The sequence below is a fragment of the Ursus americanus genome, chromosome 17 (genome assembly GCF_024610735.1).
Source record: "Ursus americanus isolate L20-20 chromosome 17, mUrsAme1.1.p, whole genome shotgun sequence".
NCBI classification, from domain to species: domain Eukaryota; kingdom Metazoa; phylum Chordata; class Mammalia; order Carnivora; family Ursidae; genus Ursus; species Ursus americanus.
The window spans coordinates 51,817,840-51,840,768 of record NC_142143.1 but is presented as its reverse complement, the minus strand read 5'-3'; the positions used below and the strand labels follow the sequence as shown (position 1 = coordinate 51,840,768).

General features: G+C 38.6%; 1 protein-coding gene across 3 annotated transcripts in view; it reads right to left on the bottom strand.

Annotated features, from left to right (window-relative positions):
* The window catches only part of TAFA2 (TAFA chemokine like family member 2), a 356,451-nt gene that overhangs the window by 33,513 nt on the left and 300,009 nt on the right, over positions 1–22,929 (bottom strand). For all 3 annotated transcript variants that reach the window (XM_087869006.1, XM_087869007.1, XM_045789699.2), the window contains 2 exons: positions 11,484–11,636; positions 10,309–10,433 (listed from right to left, as the gene is read on the bottom strand). In XM_087869006.1, the coding sequence (XP_087725132.1) occupies positions 10,309–10,433; positions 11,484–11,636 (278 nt within the window). The remainder of the gene's footprint in view (positions 1–10,308; positions 10,434–11,483; positions 11,637–22,929) is intronic.

The window sequence follows — 22,929 nt, the reverse complement described above, 5'->3', positions numbered from 1 at the left end:
AAGTGTCTGTGGAGAATATTCAATTTTATTTCTTTCAAGATAGAGTAAAAGCATCTCAGTATATGAATCCTAGAAACAGTCTGACCAAATCAACTCTCCCCACAATTATTCCAACAGCCCTTTCAAGAATAGGTTATTTTAAAGTTGCAAAGTAGAGATTGTATTCAATTATTTTCAAACATCCTTTGAAAATGAATTTACACTGTCTGGTATTACCAACTCTGTCTCTCTCTCTCTCATTCCTGTTCTTTTCCCAGTCCTATTAAAAGAAAGCTAGGAGATTCAAGGTGAAGGTAAAATATGTTTGCCACCAGCAGAGAATAAGCAATAAAAGATAGAGTAGTCAACAATAAGCAGAACCTCAACAGAATAGCCCTTTATTGACTTCGGGCTAACCCCACCATAAATCATGGAAAGCCAACATTGCTACTTAATATAGGAGCAAAACCCAATACTACTAAACCACAAGAGCTGAGGGTACAGCTAAGTAACTCTGATCTTTAATAAGCTCAGTATTAAACATCATAAGAAATGGAATTCCCTGGTTTAGTATATTTGTTTTAATTTGGTAATTTGAATTTTATACCTTTTCAAATGAATGGCTGATTTTTAATATACATTAATGATTTTTTGAAAGTGTTCTATAAGTTTAAAGCATTAATAAATTTATATAATGTTATAAGGTACCAGTATTCTTATTTGATGACCACAGTTTTAAAGTATTTTTCATTTAATTAGTTATTACTATGGCCCCCTACATAAAATCCTTCTTTCGCTCTCCTCTCTCTCATATTTTGTAACTGGTAGAAAACTTTAAAATGATTTAAAAGTCTAATCCAAAAAGCTTTGTTTTCTTATGATAGTAAACCATCAGATACAATTCAGTTCAGTCTTGACATCATGGAACATTATGTTTTGATTGTGCTTAGTCACTATATAGTAAGGAGACAAATTGAGTAAATTGCCTTCGAATGGCATCAAAATCTGTTATCTTTGAGTTTTAGGAGGGCTGTGGACCATGCAGTCTTAAACTGCCAGTGTACTCTTATGACACCAGTACAAGTCTCTGTTCTACCACTTCTGTACATGACAGTGATTTACTGACTTTGTCTCCAATTGACTATGAAGTCTTGGACGTCAGAGGGTCTTGATTTTTTAAAATTTGCCTCCCTGAAGCCTACCACAATATCAAGCACATGGCTGCATATCAGACATGCAATTTATCTTTAGAGTAAATGAACAAATGAATGGACAAGCTCCCCTTGAATGGAGTTCGTTAATTTTATATTCTTGTTTTATTTTATTTAAAGGCTTATTTACTTGAGGGCAAGAGAATCTGAAGCAGACTCCCTGCTGAGTGGCTTGATCTCAGGACCCTAAGATCACCGCCTGAGCCAAAACCAAGAGTCAGAAGCTTAAATGACTGAGCCACCCAGGTGTGCTAATCTTATTTTAAAAATGTTTCTTATGTTGCACTTTAAAGAGTTGCACATTCTACAGTATTTTCCATGTGTTACCAATAACACCATCCAACAAGGAGGCAAGTTTTAAGATTATGAAAGTAAATCATATTCAACTAATGGATTGTGAACGTCTAATATTTCTTACAAATGTCGTATTCAGAAAGAAGTTTAAAGTCCATATTATCTGGTAGGTTCTATGTGTTTGTTGTGTCAATCAACAGCCCTAACTCCCTGGAACTCTCTCTTTCTGTGTTTCCTCAGACTCTAGGTTCTGTTGGTTTTCCAATTTCATCTTCCTCATCATCTATATCTCAAACTTCTCTGTCTTCGTTTCTAGGGCTGTACTTTAAACTGTCTGCTTGATATCTTCATCTCATTGTGCCCTTATCCATGAATATCACCATATAGGTTAGGCCAAAAGTAGGAGTCTTTCTGAAATTTTCCCTTTCACAAAATTCTTATGGTTAATTACCAAACCCTGTTGATTCTACTTTTTAGGTAACAACACCCCCAGGGTGTCACTTTCCTATCTTAGTTCAGGCCTGTTTTCTCACATTCCTCTCTATTCCTTACAGTTGACACATTAAGAGAAATAGATTTACAAAGTATAAACCAGACCCTTCTCTCCTAGATGTTCTTTAGTGGTTTATACTTTCTTAGAGAATAACATCCAAATCTTTTAGCATGACATTTAAGAGTGTTAAGCTCAGTTGGCCATGATTCCCCTCACACACATGGTTACCCCATGAACTGATTTCTATTCTGTGAGCAAAGACATGATCTTCTATACCTCCATGCCTTTGCATAAGCTGTTGTTGTTATGGTAAAGTGAACTAGCTAACACATCCTTTAAGTCACAAATTGAAGACTTCCAGAAATGAGGAATAGACTATTTCAACCAAGGCAGCCCATTTAACATCATCTAGAGCTGACACCACAAGAGCTATTCCTTGCCCTTAATTGTATTCCTTGTGGTCACACAGAACAAGTCTAATTTTTTTTTCTTTCATATGATAGATCTTCAAATAGTTTAAAACATATTACTCCTCGTGCTGCTATTCTCTGAGGTAAATATCCACAAAGTCCTTTAGATCAGCCTCTCTTTTTCCTAGCCCACTAAAAGTTGGCATCAAGAACTTTCCTGGGTACCCCAGATGAGCGCTGACCATGATAGAGTGAAGCTCGACTCTGCCCTTGGTATTACGCACACCTCACAACCAATTTTCCATTATTCAGAGGTGGATTGCACAGCAAGGAGCTGGGATTCACTCTCATCTGGAGTTGGGAATTGGGCCCCAGCTTTGTTTTTCTGTACAATCTCAGCACCATTCATAAAGCATTTGGAATTCTCAATTTGTGGGAAAATTACCTTTTATTTCTCAGCTGTACTTTCATCCTGTTGCCCAAAGTAAGAAAATGAAATGGGATCTGAAATCATGAAGAATTTTAGATTACAAAGAAAATGTATGAAGAGGAGAGAAAGAGCCACGGGGCGGGGGGGGATGTATACAGGGGAGGTTATCAAAGGGCTGTCACCCACCATAGAAAAAGAAGGCATAGAACCCCCACAGCTAGGGTTCCTTCAACTTTCCATTATCCTCTCCAAGTCCCATGAGGTACTGTTCTTTATTAAGGCACTCCAGATGACCAAAAACAGATGACACTGTTCCCTCTCCCAAGAACAGTTACCGCTGAACAAATATCAAGCTCTGCAGTGTTAAAAATAAATCCCTGATAGAATTTTAATCTTCGGCCCTCAGAGAAAGAGATGTTGTCCTCACCCCTTAATTCCCAGGACATAAGCAAGAGCCTAAAGATGTACCTCATAGTTCCTAACGAAGTTCTGTCATCCCCAAACTAGATTCTATTACGATGTGTGAACATTCACAATTAATCGTAAGATTATAATCACAATATTCAGAGTAACACCTAGAAATAAACATCTGGCTCAAAAACTATAGAAGCATTTAAATCTTAAAGGAACTTCAAAACACTCATGGGTTGCCCATTTTTCATTTTAATTGTAAAACTATAGGCCAGGTTTTGGAAATATAGCCCCGATGATATATTTTTAAGTCTTCACTTTAATTTCTAATACCTCTCTAAAGAAATACCAAGGGAGACACTCCTGGCCCTATTAAATTATTAATTAAGTAATAATTAAATTTAAAACACCAGGTTTAAATGTTACTTTTACTGGTGCTACTACATGGACACCTAATTTGTTCCACCTACCTACCTATGGACTCATTATCTAATTGAGGGGAAAAAAACAAACTTTCCATATATTAATCCATTTCTGTCCACATCTCTTTAAAAAAAAAAACTTTGATGTTATCATAGTAATTATATAGTGCCTTAAATACTTTTCCAAATGTCCCTACCATTTGAGATTTTAAATCTTTTATAATAACAGTATCACTCAATATCTGCATTTGTTACTATAGTAAATACTTTTTACCTACTCTTAATAAATGTGGAGTTCAAGATGTTCTAGACTTGGTGGGTATTAATGCAATACCTAAAACATACTCTTCCCACGGTTGTCTCCATTTCACCTACTGGCAACTTCGTCAAATATTTAAGTCAGTTGTGATATGCCTCCTCTTACCCTTCCAATCCTAAATTCAACCGGTTGCCCTTACTCCACTACGGCTACTCCAGCATCATTGCTGTCCCTTGAATGTGATGTTCCCACAGCAGCTCCCAGGATTGGTCCTTTGTACCTATTCTTCCGTTTACCTGGAGAGCTGTCCTCTAGGTAGCCATATGCCTCATCTCCTGTAAGACCTCAGGCAAATACTCAAGCTCCCTTGCTCAACACTCTCAAAATTTCCCTCCAGCTTTCCTTTCACCATCTACCCTACTATCTACTTCACCGACTTATTTTTGTCTCCCTCTGTGTGATAGGTAGAATTCTAAAGATTTCTGTCCCTTCCTTATTGAAATAAACACTAATCTAAATACTGTTGTGAAGGGACTTTGCAAGGTCATTAAAGTTGCTCAACAGCTGACCTTAACATAAGAAGATCATCTGCGTTCTCTGGGTGGAACCCATGTAATTACTTGGCCCTCCAAAGCAGAAGAGTAAGGCAGAAGAGAGATGGTAGAAGGGCGGTCAGAGAGATTCAAGGCATAGGAAAGACTCCACGTGTCATGACTGGTTTGAAAATGAATGAGTGTGACCAGGAGAGCAGGCATTCTGACAGAGATGAGAGAGACTCCCTGATGACAGCTACTAGAGAAATAGAATCCTCATTCCTGTTCTTACAAGGCACGGAATTCTGTCAACACCCTGAATGAGCTTAGAAGCAGATTCTTCCCTACAACCTCCAGCAGGAAACATAGCCCTGCTGTGAAAAGATGAAACACCCCGAGCCACGAGACCATGGAGCCGGGCTGGGGCCCAGTCTTACCTACAGAGAATAAATGAATGTTACGGTAAGTCCCAGAATTTGCAAAGGCAGCAAGCGAAAACTAATACATGCTATTGGAATATATGCTCAATGAGGGCAGGGATCCCCATCTCAGAGTTTTCTTCATGCTGTGCTGCAGAACCTAGACTAGGACCTCACAACAACAGACAATAAATACTTGTTGAATGACTGATTATACACAGTATACGCATTCTTGCCCATGAAATCTATATTTTGAGATGACAGAATTTTTTTACCGCAAAACATTGAATAAAAAATATGAAAAATGTAAAAGATGAATTGATGCGAAAATGGTCTAATCTGTAGTTTCTATCTCTACAAATTAGTGGTGGCTGGCTACCACTTCCTAAAGTACTGGTTTTCAAAATGCATGTTGTAACATATTGGCAGGTCGTAAAATCAATTTATGGGGTTGAGACAGGTAAGGAAGGAAGGAAATAAAACCAAAAACAAATAGAATTTTCATTTTAGTGAGGGGTCCGTGAGTGTGCGTGTGTATACTGGACCACACTGTGAGGTGTATTTCTTACTGTAAGTACCGTCAAAATAATTGGAAAATAAGGGCCCTAAAGGTCACCATATTCTGTGTTGTGGACCAGGATGCAATTTAGGGCCTGACCAGAGGTGAGATGAAGACAAATGACGGGTGAATGTGTCTGTTAAGAAAGGGCTTATCAGGAAAGAACTACACTATCGCGAGACTGTGATTGAATTTGCAAGGCGAGAGAGAGAGAGAGAGCGCGCGCGCTGTGGTTGGAGAAGTCACACAACTTGCACCATCTTAAGGTGAGGAAATGAACCTTTTTCCTCTTGCTCGGTTTTGTTTGTTTTGCATTGGGGCTGGAATAGTGCCCCTGGGCAGTGTTCAAACGCCCCTCCCCAGCCCCCATCACAGAACGGTCAGTGAGTCTTGGTATAAAATCCAGCCGCATCTGGAAGAGGGTGACTTGAGGCTTTAATCAGCAAAACCTCCTAAAATGCTGTTTCTTTTCTTCCTTACAGGGAAAGGATTGAAAACCCAAATACTTATCTATCTTCTGAGATTAGCCAGTTATTAGTGTCATATAAATGTAGCTGGAAAGGAAGTTAGAAATGTCCTTGGCACGTGGAACCAAAAAATAAATCCTGGTTAAAGGAACTCGAAGTTGAATCTAACTCAATATCCTCATTTATTTTGCAGATGAGGACGCTGAACTAAAGTCTTATAGCCATTATTATAACGATGTTACTCTTATATTTATCCATGATTCCAGTGTTTATTGTTAGTGGACTGCACATGGATGACAAGAATAATGCAACTGTACACTCTTCATTCCCCTACTCTAGGGCATATGCCTGGTTGGCAGGGACCACACCATACATCTTTGTACTCTCATTAGTGCCTGCTGTGGTTTGGGAAATTAAATAAGATAATACCTGCAATACACTTAGAGTGCCTCGTGTACTCTAAGAGCTAAGTGAATGCCTTCATATGTGCTTTTGTTGCTTTGATTGTAATAAGAGCATTATTATTATTATAGGATGTTTATGCATAGGAAATTCTTAATACCTGTTGATTTTCTTTGCATTACATGCCAAAAGGAAATCATATTTTATGCACTTAAAATCCACTTATATTTGAAGAGACATTAAAAAACTAGAGTTCTTATCTGCTTGAGGCACTTTAAACTGGCAAAGATTAAAGAATTCCAATTACTTAAGACATTTTCTGGGTAATTTTTAAGTATATGAAAAGTAAACAGACCTAGGATTTGTGATTCATAAAGATAATATTTCTAACGAAAACACAGAATCTTGCATACTCTGAAGGTCATCTTTCTTTAGGTAAGAACCAGACTTAAGAGCTACATGACCATTGGTGTTTAGAGCCCATACCCATGGCCATGGGCTGTGAATCCTAAAATCAAAATGTGACTTCCTTTAGAAGATGTTCCAGAGAGAAAGAATATCAAAACATTAAAAGAAATGAATCAGCCTATTTTTCCTGAGGATCCAACAATGTTATCAAAGGTTTTTTTTTCCCTCAAATCTTACAAGCTCTACAGCACCTTTCCCCCCTGCTACTTTTATATTATATAATTAGTGTATAATTATGTGCTCTTTCACGCTGGAAAGAATATTCTTTTATTAATGACTCTTTGAAAAGTTCTTTATTATTTATCTTTGAAAGTGAGTTTGAAATCAAGGGACTCTCATGACTTTTCCTTTCTTTTTAACTTTGGAGTTCTTGAAAGTAATACAATAGGTGGTTGCAGAGGTCATAGAAGTTTCCACCTTTAAGGTAAGAACTAGAGTTCAGGAAACAAATGTTGCATCCTCCGTTCCCTCCAGATTAAATGTTCGGGGTACTGAAGAGCATGAATGGAAAATACTGATGTTCCAACAAGGGTTGTGTGTTCTTTGCCTTTTCTCCCTTGTTGGGACAAATAGAAAATGGATCAGAATAATAAGCTTCCTGAATCTGGTACAAAGACAGAAGGGGGATATGATTCACATTTATAGTAGCAAGTACAATGTAAATTCCAAATTAGTCTTAAATGAGGAATTCACCCAGCCCATAATCTGTAGTCAATTCTGGAAAGTACCACCACATCTCTGCTGAGGCTAAGCAAGTCTCATTGCTGTTTTTGGCTGACTGCTTTTTTTCTAACATTCGGCTTACCGGAGCACTCCAGATTGAATATGGGCAATTAAAAGGAAGGGTGTACATTATTGCAAATTTTAATCATTTCTCGAGCCATTTTGCTTGCAGTGATAATCCCACAAGACCAACATATCTTGCATAAGAAACTCAGATGGTTTTTGGCTGCGAGCAGCTCTTCAGTTACTTTGTAACCTATTCATGCTTAACTTCTGGACTTCCCCCATTTGTGGCTGGCATCTGCCAACTCAGGGATGCAGTGCAGTGGCTGCTTGGCTCCCCACAGCCATGGCTAACTTATTTAAGACTGGCACATGAACACTAGTGCCAATGAACCAAATAATGATCAGACTTCGTCTCGATTCCACTGCTGCTCTCAATGCATGGCCGGAGCTGCCTCTGTCCGACACGTTCACGGCATGCAATTTCAAAAATTTGTGTCTCCTCTACTTTTTTGGTACTATTTCAGTGGAGAGAGCAGAACAATAACCTGATGACCTCAGAAACTGTTTTTTGACGCCTCGGGGAAATTGAGCCAAATTCTTTTTGTAATTCTTTTGTAAACCAAAAGACACTCACAACTGCCCATCATTTTGCCTAACCATTTGGAATACCGTGATGTCCCTTTGTTGGACATGTCTACATAGCTTCCTTCTCACCAGCAATCTTTTTCTTGTGAAGAAAAACAAAGATAGCAATTTACGTTGATTGTATTCAAGAAACTCCGTCTTTCAGGATCACTGATCTTATAGATGATGATTTTTCCTTACTTTAAATGAGAATCACAGCCTCCGAGTTAGAAGGAATCTTAAAAGAGATGAAATAAAAAGAGGACGCACAATATACTCTATGTGGCCTAACCCTTTATAACGAAAATGAACTGGAGGATCTAGATACGGTCTTCCCCACTTGCCAAGTTCTCAGCCTCTCATCCATCTTGTTTAATTACAAGACGAAAACCGGTTAAATGGGAAGAATTGCTGAGACCAAATTTTAAGTTTGGACCGCTGAGACTAAGGCACAGCAGGGAGTGAAGCAGCCCTTCTAACACAGCTTACTGTGGGAATTTCGATCACATGGTCTTGACCTTTTCATTTCAGTGATCCAGAAAGTTAAAGATAATTTTAAAGGTCTACCTAATATGAATAGAATGACAGGAAGCTCTCTTCACTATTCCTTAAGAATAAGTTAAATTATCTAGTTTAAACGACAGGTTAAGAGATTAGGTTCTGGAATGAGACTGCTCCGTTTGAACCCTGGCTTCCCTGTTCATTAGCTGTATGACCTTGGAAAGTCATTGAGGGTTTTGAAACTTCGGTTTACTCATCTGTAAAGAGGAGATAATATTATCTTCCTCACTGGGCTGTTAAGAGGATTAAATGAGCTCATTCACATGAAGTACTTTGTTCGGTTTATGGCATATGTTTTAAGTATCCAATAAATGTTAGTTTCCTCATGTCCACTGAAGTAATAAAAAAGAGTGTGGTCACAGAGTGCGATTTTTTTTTTTTAATTTGCTTCAGAATCTCAAATCTTTCTTCAGTGAATTTCCATGAGTGCTATTTGGACTAAGAATTTATAGTGTTAGGGAAGGAAATATTTTCATGCTATAAATAACTTATTTTATATTGCCAGGATGTTTTTAACAAATCAGTGTGGTTTATATCATGTGCTGAATAATACAATTATTCTAATTAACTGATCATGCACTCTGTAGGTTTTGGAAAAGTATATCAGCATTTAGCCAACAAATAGAATCATGAATAATTTGACAAAATATAGTTTTTATTTATGCTATTAGTTACTTTTGTGTATGTTTGAACAGCCAATGCACTAAACATGTTATTCAATGGACTGGATTATATATCTGATAGGATTTAAAAATAATCCTCTTGAATATGTCCAGAGAGGTTTAAAAAAAAAACTGCTTTTATTAAACAATATGGTACATTAACCAGTCTCTGCTTTTATGTTACTTTTTATAAAATATCATATCATTATTCTTATCTAGTCCCCAGTTATCCAATTCTAATCAATAGTCTGCTTTCCCCTAAAAGCAAATAGCAAAACAAGACGGTACTTTTGTTTGCTGATTCTACAGAAAATTTAAATTCTGCCAGTCCAGAATATCCATGGAGCTAATTAGGAAATCAAAGAATAAAGCTAACCATTTTTCTTTTCTCTCCCCTGTCCCAGCAATCATTGCAAGCTGAACTACATCATTGTCTGAAGAGTAGTCTTTTCATATTGACCCTGAGATTTAGAAACTCCTCTCGGTAACTCATTACAAAGTTTACCATTAAGAAAACCATTTATTGACCCAGAAACCAGGGAGATCAAAATAATTACTTTCATAAAAACGAAAGACTCTTAGTTGGGAAATTGTATCGAGTCATGTATAAAATAAATTTTCCCCCCAGAATATATTCAAATTACTGTCCATTAAAGAATAAGGGATTTGGGGTCACTTTCTCATCATGTAACATGCATCCGCAGGGGGTTTCACATTCCTGTCAGTATCTCATGAAGGAATACACAACATTGATTTATTAAATAACATGACAGGTGATGGCAATCTATAGAAGATGCTATTCTGAGTAAAATAAAAATGTGCTATGAAAAAATGAATTAGGAAGACAATGGGGGGTAGAGTATGGAAAACTATACTTTCCACGGTACAAGCATCACTTAAACGATGTTCCTGCGCATGCCCACGCTCTATAAATTCAGAGACATTGTTGCTTTCCCAAGCTGGCTGTCCACTTACCCTGGTTGTTTTCACTTTATTCCCAGAGGAACAGCTCCATCCTTTCCGATCCGGAAGAACTTTACATTCCTCTCCCTCAAGACAGGGCTGCATGTGGCACCACCATTTCTGTTCCACGATTGAAGCTACAGGAGATAAAAAGCGATCAGTGCAGTGGTTTCTGTTTGGGCATTCATCTTCTGGGTGCACAAAGAGGAACAGTTTTTCCCACCACTGGTTAGACTGGGTTTTGAAGCATGCTCCTCTAAAATCTTTCTAGACTCTCTAAAATAATGTTTGTTTTCAATTTTAGCTTACCGTGGTGAGAACACTCTACCCTCTTCACAAATAGTATTGTTAATTAGAGGCACATTGTGGAAGGATTTTTTTCATGTGAATATACAGGCTTTATGAAAACGAATATATTGGGAAGAAACTCATATAGACATGCATACCCTGATCTACCTAAAGATAAGAAAATTAACCTATTACCAGTTTAGAGCCAATATTTTAGAAGTAATGTGATACTTCCCACAAGTAGGCTAAAATGAGGAGGATATTAGCGTTAATGTGTTTTTGGGGTTTTGTTTTTACTGTGGGCAGTAGCCATCATCACAAGGAATGAGCCATACTAATAGGAATACTTACGTTATTATTTATGGTAACATTAATTAAATAGACCCATACAAAGATGTGTGTCCTATTGTAATTAGGTGAACCGTCCAATAAAATTATTTTGATGATCTCCATAAAAATCAATATTTCATGTGAATTCACTGTACAACTACAAATTCACTCATTTATATGGCGCTTATTTTTTCATTCTTAAGAACCATCCATGGGATTAGGTCACCATACTGTTTAATCCTCCATTTTCATCTCTCCTTTCCCAATTAATTTACACCCGCGCGCGCCCTCCACCGGTAAATCAGTATTTCATGGTATCAAAGTAAGAAGCACATGGACTTGTTGGAACCTCACTAGAACGCCTTTTTTTTACAAAACTGCGTAAGGTCTTAGACCTCCTTCCAGAGGATTTTAGATTTCAGCGTGCCCCCCCCAAATAATCTCTCGTCAACCACATGATTTTTGGGGTGGCCCCTCAGGACTGACCACGGTCAACAGCATTATAGTGGAGTTCCAGCTGTAACCAGCCCCCAGCTACTGAGCACAATGAGCAATGGAGGAGGTCGCACCATCGACACAAGACGGAGCAGCTCGCGTGGTGCCTGCCACCTGCCCGGGGAAGCAGGAGCACTTGACGGTCTGTGATCGCTCTTCTATCTTGTTCTTATTACAGCATCTGTGGAGTGCCACCACCTCGCAGGTGCCCGTTTTAACATGATGAGCTGCACAAACAAAAACGAGATAATAAGACAACATTGAGAAAGCTTTGGCTTCTCCCCCTCTTTTTAATTAGCAGTACGTTACATATAGCTCTATAAGGGAGCCACCATGCATGAAACTAGAAATACAATGATGCTGACTCCATAATGCAGATTTGATTTCTTTTCTAAATGTGCAAGGACCATTTCTGTCAGGAAAGGCCTGGTGAAGCAGGAACAATTAGTGACCAGATTAGAATGAGCCGTTAGAACAGTCTGAAATAAAGAGACAGTGTGTGATGCTATCAAAAACATACTTATTTGCATATGACTTTTTTGTCCATCACGTTAATCAAAGAAAGGTGCCCTGCAGTGGGGCTAAGAGCAGACCTCTTCTCAAAGTGGTGGGTTGGGGGAGGGTTAGGTTACATTGTTCTTCTAGGGGTGAGTGCAAAAGCCGGACCGGGAACCTCTTTTCAGGAAGCAAGGAGGTAAAGGGTGGAACCCATCTCCTCAATATTATTCTGCCCAGTTTCCCTGGGAATGAACTAATTGGGAATTCTTGAAACTGCTGCCATTTTCCTGGAAGTCCCAACTAGTTTCCCAAAAACCTTTCCTTTCCATTTTGCCTTGAGGGAACAACTGCCACCAGTAACAACAACTGTAGCCAGAATGTGGATGGGTTTATATCTAGCTTGGGAGCCCCATCCAATAAGCTGTGAGGCTCCCCCACCCAGACCGTTAACCTGGCAGTAAGGCTCCCAAATGGTTTGGGGGCTTGAGACTTATAGGCCTCACTTATCATATTATGATAGGGTTCTAGTTTGCCTTCATTTTTTTTTTGCAGCATTTCATCTTCAAAGTATTAACCCTACTTTGAAACAATAAAGCAGAAGTTTTGTCTGCTAAAAATAAAAAGCTGAAAATCAAACATCCATTGAAACACTGTGCTTTCAGAAATTTTAAAAAATGTGATGTAAAAACCAGATCTGAAGTTGTTTAATGTTATAAACATATCGAAGCCCATTTTGTAAATGAGATCACTATATTATGTATTTATATTACTCTTCCCCTGGGGGATGAGTATCACTATGCAGTAACTCAGGTTAGACAGCATGCTTAGATTTTTCTTGTAAGAGAACAAATCACACATATTGTCCATCCCTCCATGCGAGACCAAGAAACTTGGGTATATCATATGGCTTTGACATGGGATCCTCAAAAGAACTTTCAAGAAATATACCATTTCCAATGCCACAAAGATTTTCCTGCCACTGTAGATACAAACGGGGATTTCTCTGTGTTTGACTCAAACACAAGGCTATCTCTGAAATTTAAAAACTTGAGTCAGCCCTCCTTCCTCTTGTGCTCTAGAAAATATTTTCTTATGATTCAGTTTTGTTTAATTTATTGAATGCTTCACATTATGTCATACAAGTCAATATGCTGACTTTTGCACTGCACTTCACTTAATCACATTTTAATTGAGTGAATACCACACTTCAAGTATGGTTCTGAGTACTGGGGGATGTAACGATGAAAAGTAGGGACATAGAGCCTGCCCTCAGAGAGCTCATATTCCTGCGTAGAAAACAAATCATAAATACCTGTTAATGATTAAGAAGCTCCTTGAAGGAACTGCAGTAGAGTAAGGGGAGAGTAATCAAACAGAGAAGGAAAGTGTATTTTTGTGAGTGTCCGAGAGGACCTCTGTGAGGTAGTCTGAAGGATGACCTGAGTGACGAGAGGGAAGCATCTGTTATGAGGATCTAAGAAAGGAAGAACATTCCAAAGAGAAGGAGCAGCAAATGACAGAGAACTGAAATGGGGAAATGTGTCGTGTGTTCCCAGGACAGCAAGATGACCGGTGTGGCGACGGTGTGGTTGAACAATTGAGAGGTCTAAGGAACTGTGTTCAGAAATGTGGGAAGATGGAGTAGGGGCTGGTATGCTGTAATAAAGGGACTGGATTTTACTCATGTCATGAGGGAAATACTCTAGGTGGATATGGTATCATCGTATTAAATGCTTTAGAAGTTTGCTCAAACTGTTCTTTAGAGAATGGATTGAAGAAGCAAGAGTGGGATGAGGGAGACCAGTTATGAAGAGGTTGCAGGAGCCTAGGGAATAAAGGATAGGACTTGGGCTATACTAACAGCAGCAGAGCTGAGGAGAAGTAGCGGGTTAGGAATATTCCCCTGTAGAGCTGGTTTGACTTGCTATTAGATTGGACGTGAGCTCTGTGGGAAGGAGGAGTTAGAATTACTCCTCAGCTTGTCCTGAGCAATTAGAAGTGGGTGGTTCTACAAACTGGGGTTTGCCAGAGGGGAGGTAGGTGGGTGGGGGGGGTGGATAAAACAGGTGAAGAGCACACTGATCATGATGAGCACTGATTATATTGTTGAGTCATTATATTGTACACCTGAAGCTAATTATACATGAGCCGTGTTTGTGTGTGGGTGGTGGTGGTGGTGGTGGTTCTGGCAAATAGAGAGGGCCTGGGAACAGGGAGTTTGGCAACAGCTGGGTTGGGTTAAACTATCTGTAGTTGTGTGTGTGTCAGTGTTAAATTTGAGACTATTACAAGGCACCCAAGTAGAGATGTAAGTCAGGCAGCGACATTTATGACGTGGAGCTTAGGGAAGAGATTTGGGCTGCAGATACACACCTAAGAAATCCAGGCTGATAGGTGATATTTAAAGGCACAGACTAAACCAAATTACCATGGAAAGGTTGCCAGCAATAGAGACCTGCAAGAACAGCACATGAGGTAAGATAAAAAAGAACATGGGATGAAAGCATGGAAAGATGTTTCAAGAAGGAGGGGATCAATCAGCTGTGGCGAGTGCTGCTGAAAGGTTTAATAAACAGAAATCACTGTCCACTAAAAAGTAAGATCATGTACTAATTAAGAGCATAGCCTTCAAAACCAGAAAAACTGGGTTCAACTGAGCTCCTCCTAACAGCTCTGTGGCCTTGGGCAAATTATTTCATATCTCTGAGTAGCATTTTTTTTTTTACTTTCTAAAAGGGGGATATTAATAGCACCATCTTTATAGAGTTGGTTTAAGGATGAAATGAGTTCATGGGTATGAAGTATTTAGAGCACTGCCTGCCTCATAGTCGGCCCTCTGTGTTAACTATTGTTAGCATTTGATCACAATAAAAATCATTTCAGTGGCATGATGTGAAAATAAAAGCATGATTAAAGTAAGTTTATTGGAGGATGGGACTTAAAACTGTGCAATTATACAAATTTCTCCCAAGAAGCTTTTGTTAAGGGAAGAAGGAAGTGAGCAATAGCTGGAATGAAGCATGGTGTCAAGGGAATCTTTTTTAATGAATGCCATAAAGGCACACTTTCTTGCTAGAATGATCTGGTAAAGAAAGGCACAATATAGGAAAGAAAATGGGTAATTACAAAAGCATATTCTTGAGAAGGAAAATAGAATTGAGATTCAGGGCACTTGGGGGGTTGACAATAAATTGATGCAGAAATAATCTATTTCAACAAGAGTGAAGGTGGGATGTGTAGCCGCAGAGGCTGGTGGGTGTGAACGGATTAGGTGGTGAGAAGATGTAGTTTCTTATCTGACTTCACCTGATCTTGCTATGCAATATGAGAGATGTCTGAAGAGAACAAAGAAGATATAAAATAGGTATCTCAGAAAGAGGCAAAGTAGATTTCCTGGGAAGGAACAGTAGGATCGCCTGCAGGGGCTTGGCTGGTACGCACCAAACAGCAGAGGATGGAAGAAGGTGTGGGATGTCAGAGCAGACGGAGATGAACATCTCTCTGATGATTGAAGAATGGAGATGAACATCTCCCTGAGGATTATTTGGGATGCTTGGACTTCTGAGAGTGATTTAGGGAAAGAAAGATGTAGGTCATGAGGTCAGTCTACTAGTCTTTGGGTGGAAACCAGGCTGGAGACAAGAGATTATTGGGGCTTCTTCAGATACTGATGCTGTTCAGCCCAGCACTGAGCTGAGATGGCTTGGGGACAGCCTGAAGTGGCAAGGGTTCTGTTCTCTTCCAGAGGGTTCTGTTTTCTTCCACAGTACGACAGCAGCCAGGAGCACACAGGGACAATGCACTGACCTCTCCCCTGGGAGGAGAGGCACTATTTCAGCACCCACAAAGGCCATTTTACTATTTGTTAGAAGGAGATTTTATCACACATTGGAAAGGAATGGACAGGTGGAAACTCTGTATCTGGTTTCCCCTTCCCAATGCCAATATCAAAATTCATGTCAACCTTGCTTGGCAAGAAATATAAAAGGATAAAGCAGTTGCGGTAGTCTTTGATAAACATTAGTGCTGTTTGCTAAATATTTCTGGCTCTCTCCCTTCTGGACACATGGTAATATTGTGTTTAAAGGAAAGCTAAGGTAATAGACGTCACTTACGAGCAAAAGCAAAGGATATCAATTGGTGTGGCTGCTTTAAGACCTAGTGTGTAATTCACCACATTTCTCCCCACCAACCCAAGCAACCAAGTATGTTCTTGACAGTGGAAGCTGTATCGACCTGAGTTTTCAAGTGAAGAGATATGAGGCAAGTTCCCACCAACCATGGTGCACCTATGAATGAGAAATAAGCCTGAAGCTCTTACAAGCCTCTAAAATTTTGAGGTGCTTTTCGTTACTGCTTCAAAACTTAGCCCAACCTGAGGACGTAGTAGTACTTTATACTCCTTCCTAGATTGTTCAGTAGGATATATTTTTTCCAAATGCATTAATTGGAGGATAAGCCAGTGAAGCATGATATCTCTAAATATATCATCCTAGCTTGTGTGAGTCAATGAAAATGAATATTTAAAGGAAAATATTGGGGATGTCTGTGTAGCTCAGTCAGTTAAGCGTCTGCTTTTGGCTCAGGTCATGATCCCAGGGTCCTGGGATCCAGTCCCACATCAGACTTCTTGCTCAGCAGGGAGCCTGCTTCTCCCTCTGTATGCTGCTCCCCCTGCTTGTGCTCTCCCTTTCTCTCTGACAAATAAGTAAAATCTTTAAAAAAAATAATAATAATAAAGGAAAATGTTTATATATTATATAATTTAAAGGACTGCAAAGAGTTATTCCACAATTGGTTAATTACTTCGGCTAAGTTTGGTATGTGAGGACTCTGGTGAAGAAAGTATGCTTTCTTGTTCGAGGAGAAAGGAAGAATGATGCCCATATGGTATAATGAAGAGGAGGATAAAGTAGGAGCTGCACTGGGAAGACTGACAGACATGTCCTCCCCTTCATAGCACATGGTACTAAATGTGAAGAGATTAATAATAAAGCTGACCAGGAAGAACAAGCCTGACAGACACAGGCTTTGCTGTCGTGACCTTTCTCTTCATTGAAGGAAGAAAAGAAAATGTACAGACATACAGGTTGAGTTTCCTGGTGAAAAATGGGACTTAGTAAAAAAAAAAAAAAAAAAACTCGGCCTCAGTTCTTATTAAAACTGAAGTTATAAAGCTTTTTTGTGGAGGAATGAGAGGGATAATTAACCTTTTTAAAATAGAACAGATGATAGGTAAGTAGATGGATGGGTAATATTATCCTCAAAGTGTTTGAAGTCATGGGTAGGAAGAATATTGACTTCAGTATGTTTTGATATATGCAAGTGAAACAAGATACCTCAAAACCGAGGAATTAATCTTCTAGCAGAATTTAGTTCACCTAAGCATGGCATATGTTTACATATGTATAGTTTTCTTAATTTGTCTGTGTATCTTAACTTCTTAGGATAACCAGATTCTTGTAGACAAAGACTAATTTTTCATGTAAACTGTTCAGCATGTGGTATGTGTTTAATAAATGGTAAACAAGCAATTTAAGAAGGTAAAACTAATTCCTGTGGTTTTCCTTTAAAAGGTTAATGAGACGGTAGGAAATTCCAGCAGTTACTACAATTCTCTATACAGATTCAGACAGAGCTCTTGATAAACGAACCTAATCAAATATTAGGGCTTTCTAAATTAACAAAATAGGCTTCACAGACACTTAACATCATATTAAAATGATGCAAGACCCCCTGGAGAAGATTTAAATGAAAAAAGAACAAACAATTTTCTTCATGTCACAATTCCCAAGTCATGAACAAACCAACAAAACCCACCTTTCTTCTGTTCTTCTCTTTTGTCCCCCCTGGGTGTGATGTATAAACACCAAGGGTTGCCTCCTACATCTTTGTAAAAGGACGCTAGAGACACAGAGGCTTAATTCTTATAAAGATGGGGATACCGAGTTTTACCCAGCTCTAATTGTGGCCTTCCATTATTACCCCATGTCTCATTTCAGCAATAGGACCATTAGCCCTCAAGAGCCCCCAGAAACATGGCGTTACAATACTGCCTCTTAAGGCAGCCTCCTAAACCATGTCTCAAGATTTCTGAAACTTTTCTAAAGCTATTGTGACTGGTATATTCTGGCATGAAGTCCTATAAGGCATTTTAACAACACGTTTGTTGTTTTCAACTGCTTTTTTCACTGACTGAAAGTAATTTCTCCAGAGGGGGAGAAAATCTGAATTAAATAACATTTGGTTCATATGCTTGCATAGATTTTTAAAAACGATATGCCCATGTACATAATTATAATTATATATGTACATGTATGTTTATACATGTGTTAATATGATCACATTTTATCCATCACCTGTGAACCAACTATAAATACATAGGTATGAAAAACTGGTACACAGTAGAATAATATTTATGCAGATCATTTCACCTTGAGGAATGGTTGCTGGCCTTAGGTTAATAAGAGGACAAAGCTATGCATATCACATTCTGTACATATGAATCATTCATTCACTCTGGAAACGGTGTATAAAATAATGATAATTGCTACCATTTATTGAATATTCACTATATGCCAAGCATATGAAACTGCTTTTAAATTGTAGCATTACTTAAATATTAATTCTCTTTGTTTTTACTATTAATGTAATTAGTGAATACAAAACGATGGAACATATACAAGTTACAAAGACATAGATGCTAGGGAAAATGTCTACATTTTCTAAAAGTTCTAATTTCATATTTCAAAAAATCTGTATACATACTTGTGTTGACATGAGGTGCATATAAAAAAATATTTAATTTGACACTTAAACTACAGAAGAGAGTAGATTCAGCATCAAGTTGTGAATTTGTTCCTACTGGGATTCCTTTCCGTTAGATTTCAGTTTTTATTTGTATTCTGATTTGTCTCATTGATTCTAAAATTTTGTTTGTCTCCGTACACTCCTATTTAATGGTTTTACCCAGCTTGACTAGCTCCCCAGAGAGTCTGCATTACACCTTCTAAGCAGAAATAAGGCATCACGTACATGCACCAATAGACATCTGAAATGCAAGCTAGTTAGTGGATTCAGGTTGCTGGAAATCACTTTGAATGGGAAAAATGTGCTGAAACAAAAACTTTTTGAGACAGCTAATTTCTCACTTTAATTCATTAGAATGAGAAAATAGGGCACAGTTTTAGACTTTCATGCTGAAGCAATCTAATTAAAAGAAATGGTTATTTAAAGGGCTCAATGAAATTTCAAAAGTTCACGTAATTTATGAAGTCAAAACGATCAGAGAGGAAATAGCCAAGTGCCGATGACATTTTTACAAAGCCTGTTTTCTCAAACTGCTCCAATTTATATGAAAAAAATAAAGTCAGTGGAGGAAAAAAAGATGGGCACTAAAGGATAATAACCCTAATAAATAATGAATGGTACAGTCTCCATTGACAAAAGTCAGCTCTCAACCAGAGGATGTCCCCCAGTCTGTTTTACGAGAAAGAGGCAGAACAGAAGACTCACTCTTGAGAGAATTTTAAACTCCTTGCCACTCAGCTCAATCATGAACATCTTCTCCATCCTCATCCTAAATGAGAATTGAGGTAGAAGAGAGAGAAGAAAGCAAATCTCATGGAATGGTGGTCCCTTTTAAACTACCAGAACATTTGCTTTTAATACCTGCTCTGAAAAACAGGAACTGGACAAATCAAATCCACCTGTCTGGAAATTGGAACCAAAAGGCACAGAATTGCCACGTGGAAATGGGCACGTGGCATTAGAAGTCAGGTGACTCGTGGAGAGATGGGTCTATGTCTCCTGGTGATGGGACGCGGAGCAGATACAAAGAGATGTCAGAGGTAAGAGAGGAGGGAGTCCCACACGCTGCCCTGGTGTTTGCCCTTCCTCAGGTCTTCCTGATGTTTTCCAGAATTCATGAAGTATTTTATACACTGGGTTTCAATGAACCTGTTTTTTCCTGAGGTAATTCGATGACGTCTCTGTACTTTGACCCAAAAATGTGCTGAATGCAGTATTTCTCCTTTTTTTAAAAATTAAAGTTATTCTTAACAAAAGCTAATTATCAGGCAGAAGTATTTCTGTCACCACTTTTAAGACCAGGAGACAAGTTTCTACCTTCAAAGTAGGATCCAGGAAATGCACGATCCAACAGTTGCACTTTGTACATTTCCCTCGGAGTGAAAAGTGACATTTCCAGTGATGACCCCGAGGCCATCTCAAATTACTCAGACAGGAAAATGTCTACTGTGCTTTTTAAAATGTTTCTAATGTCAAAGGTTTAAAAGCAGATTTTCTCCTTAATCCCAAATTACATACACAGAAAAAATGTGAAGAATCAGAACATCCCCAATTCCTATAAACTGTAAGAGTCATGCTGTTCTTTTATGATTAATCAGATTCCTGTAAGTGTCCCTTGGAGGGAGGGCAGTGCAGCCCAAGTGCTTCTTGAGGAAAATGACATGGTGAGCGGAAAAAGCCGTAAAAAGAAAGCTGGGGTATTTGGGCTCTCCTGCATAGTTCTCTGTCCCTGAAGAGTGTACTACGGAGTAAGTCATTAAGGTCTCTGGGTATCTTTCCTCTTCTGCAAAATGAAGAAATCAGACTAGTTTTAGCATTAATTTAGAGTTGAAAGTTCCTTCCAATTCTAAAATTCTGTGAGTTTATGAAATGATTAAGTTTCATTATAATGGGTACAATATATTAGACCTACCAGAAAACGAGAGTCAAAGTAAAAGATTTTTGAACTTCAAAGTAACATAAATTAACTTCATTAAGTCACTGAACTTGATGAGAAACAGAGAAGGGAGTTTCTAAAATTTATATTTTAGAATATATTTCTTGTCTGTATGAAGTCACAAATCTTAACTACACAGAAATAATATGCACTATAAAGTCAACCTCCATCCTTATATTGCTTTACGTACAAAACTATTTAATTACCATCGATTCCATGAGAGCAATCAAGTCCGAAAGGTGATAGAGCACAGTGGTTTGGGTGGGGATTCTGAGGCCCGATGGTCTAGGCTCAAATCCCAGCTCCCAAAGAGAGTGCCTAACTATTCACCAAGCCTCCTTTTTCTTTTCTTCGGGGCATACAATTGGACTACATTTTCTACTCTTTCTTGCATGTGACACATGGAAGGTAGGCAGAAGCGAGTTGTATTTCTTTAGGACCAGGCCTATAAAAACCTCCTACTGTATCAGCCCCTCTCCCTCTTCCTCTTTCAGACAGATGTCCGTGCCAAAGGTGACCCTGAAGAATCACCATCAGCTTGGATCCCTGAATGACTGTATCAAGGAGAAATCCAGCCTCTGACAATAATTGGTTTCACACGCCCAAGAAATAAGCTGTGTTGAGTCAATGACATTTAGAGGTGTATCTGTTACAATAGCAAGTATTGATGAATATGCAATAATATTCCTATTAATGGACCTAGGAAGGAGTCAGGTATAGTCCAAATGCTTCTTAAGGGAATTTATACAGTGAATAAAAAGAGCAGTGCTATGGTCAGAATGTGTATGACCCTGCAAAATTCAAATAAATGTTAAAAACCGAATGCCCAAGGTGATGATATTAAGAGGTAGTACCTTTGAAAGGTGATTAAGTTTACTGCTGATACGGAAGAGGTCCCTGAGAGCTTGCTCACCCCTTCTGCAATGTGAGGATACAGTGTGAAGTCAGCAGCCTAAACGAGGGTCCTCACTGTACTATGCTGGCTCCCTGACCTTGGACTTCCAGCCTCCGGAACTGTGAGAAATAAATTTCTCTTGTTATAGGGCCACCCAGTCTCCAGTATTTTGTTACAGCAGCCTGAACGGACTGATACAGAGAGAACAAAAAGATAGGATCTGAAAAAATTATTTCAACTCTCTATGCTTCAGCTCCCCATCTGTAAAATGACAATTATAATATCATCTACCGTAAAGGGTTGCGATGACGATCCACTGAATCAACATTCATAACGATGCTTATATTTGATGAAGAATAAATGTTAGATATAATTATTATGGAGGCTAAGGCAACCTTACTTAGACCCATGAATCTATTTATTGTATTGCAGGTATCTAAGAGAGAATCATCAATTTGTAGAGACTTAAAGACTAATAGAGATAAAACCCTACCTTGCCATTTTACAAAAAGGAAATTGATGGTTAGAAAACATCTATAATTTTCACTAATTCAAGATCAAGAGCTAGAGAATGGAAGATTCATAATTAGAACTCAGCTCTCTTAATTTCCAGTTCAGTGTCACTTCGATTACCTAACGCCCACATCTCTGTTCACCACATTCCTCTCATTGTACCTCTGAACTCGTCCTCGATTTCTGTGTCCTCCACAACTTCACTTACACTGACTTAGCTTAGGCATCTTCAGCATCTTTTCCTTGCACAACCACGAGGGGCCCGGACTGGTCTCCCTATTTGCTAGCATGTTCCCTTATACACACACACACACACACACACACACACACACACACACATGCATTCTACTATGGTAGATCTTCCTAGAATTAAGCCGAGGGTATAAACCATTCCTAGCTCTTCATTTTTTGTGGGATAAATTCACAGTTTTGGCATAGCACAAGCATCCTTCCACTGGCCCATTTCTGACATTTCCAGCCTCAATTTCCTAGGCACTCTTGTATACCCCACTAAGATCCTATAAACTCTCTTTAGAATCTTATTATATCTTTGCTCAGGCTCCCTGTCACTTTTCAATCCTGGCCCACTTTTTACCTCCAGGAAACATCTACCCCATCTTTCAAATTCAGAACATCACAACACTTTATGAATCTGTTAATCAACCCCTCAGGTAGACTGAACCCCTCTGTCCTCTGATTAACATTTTATGACTTATTCTGCAATACCTGTAACGGTTTTCTATATTTACTTTTATATCTCTATTTCCCTCTACTAAATTGTGAGACCCAAATCATGATTATTCATCTCTGAATCCCCAGCTTGAGGCACAGTTTGAGATCCATAATAGAAAAATCAATATGCTTGATG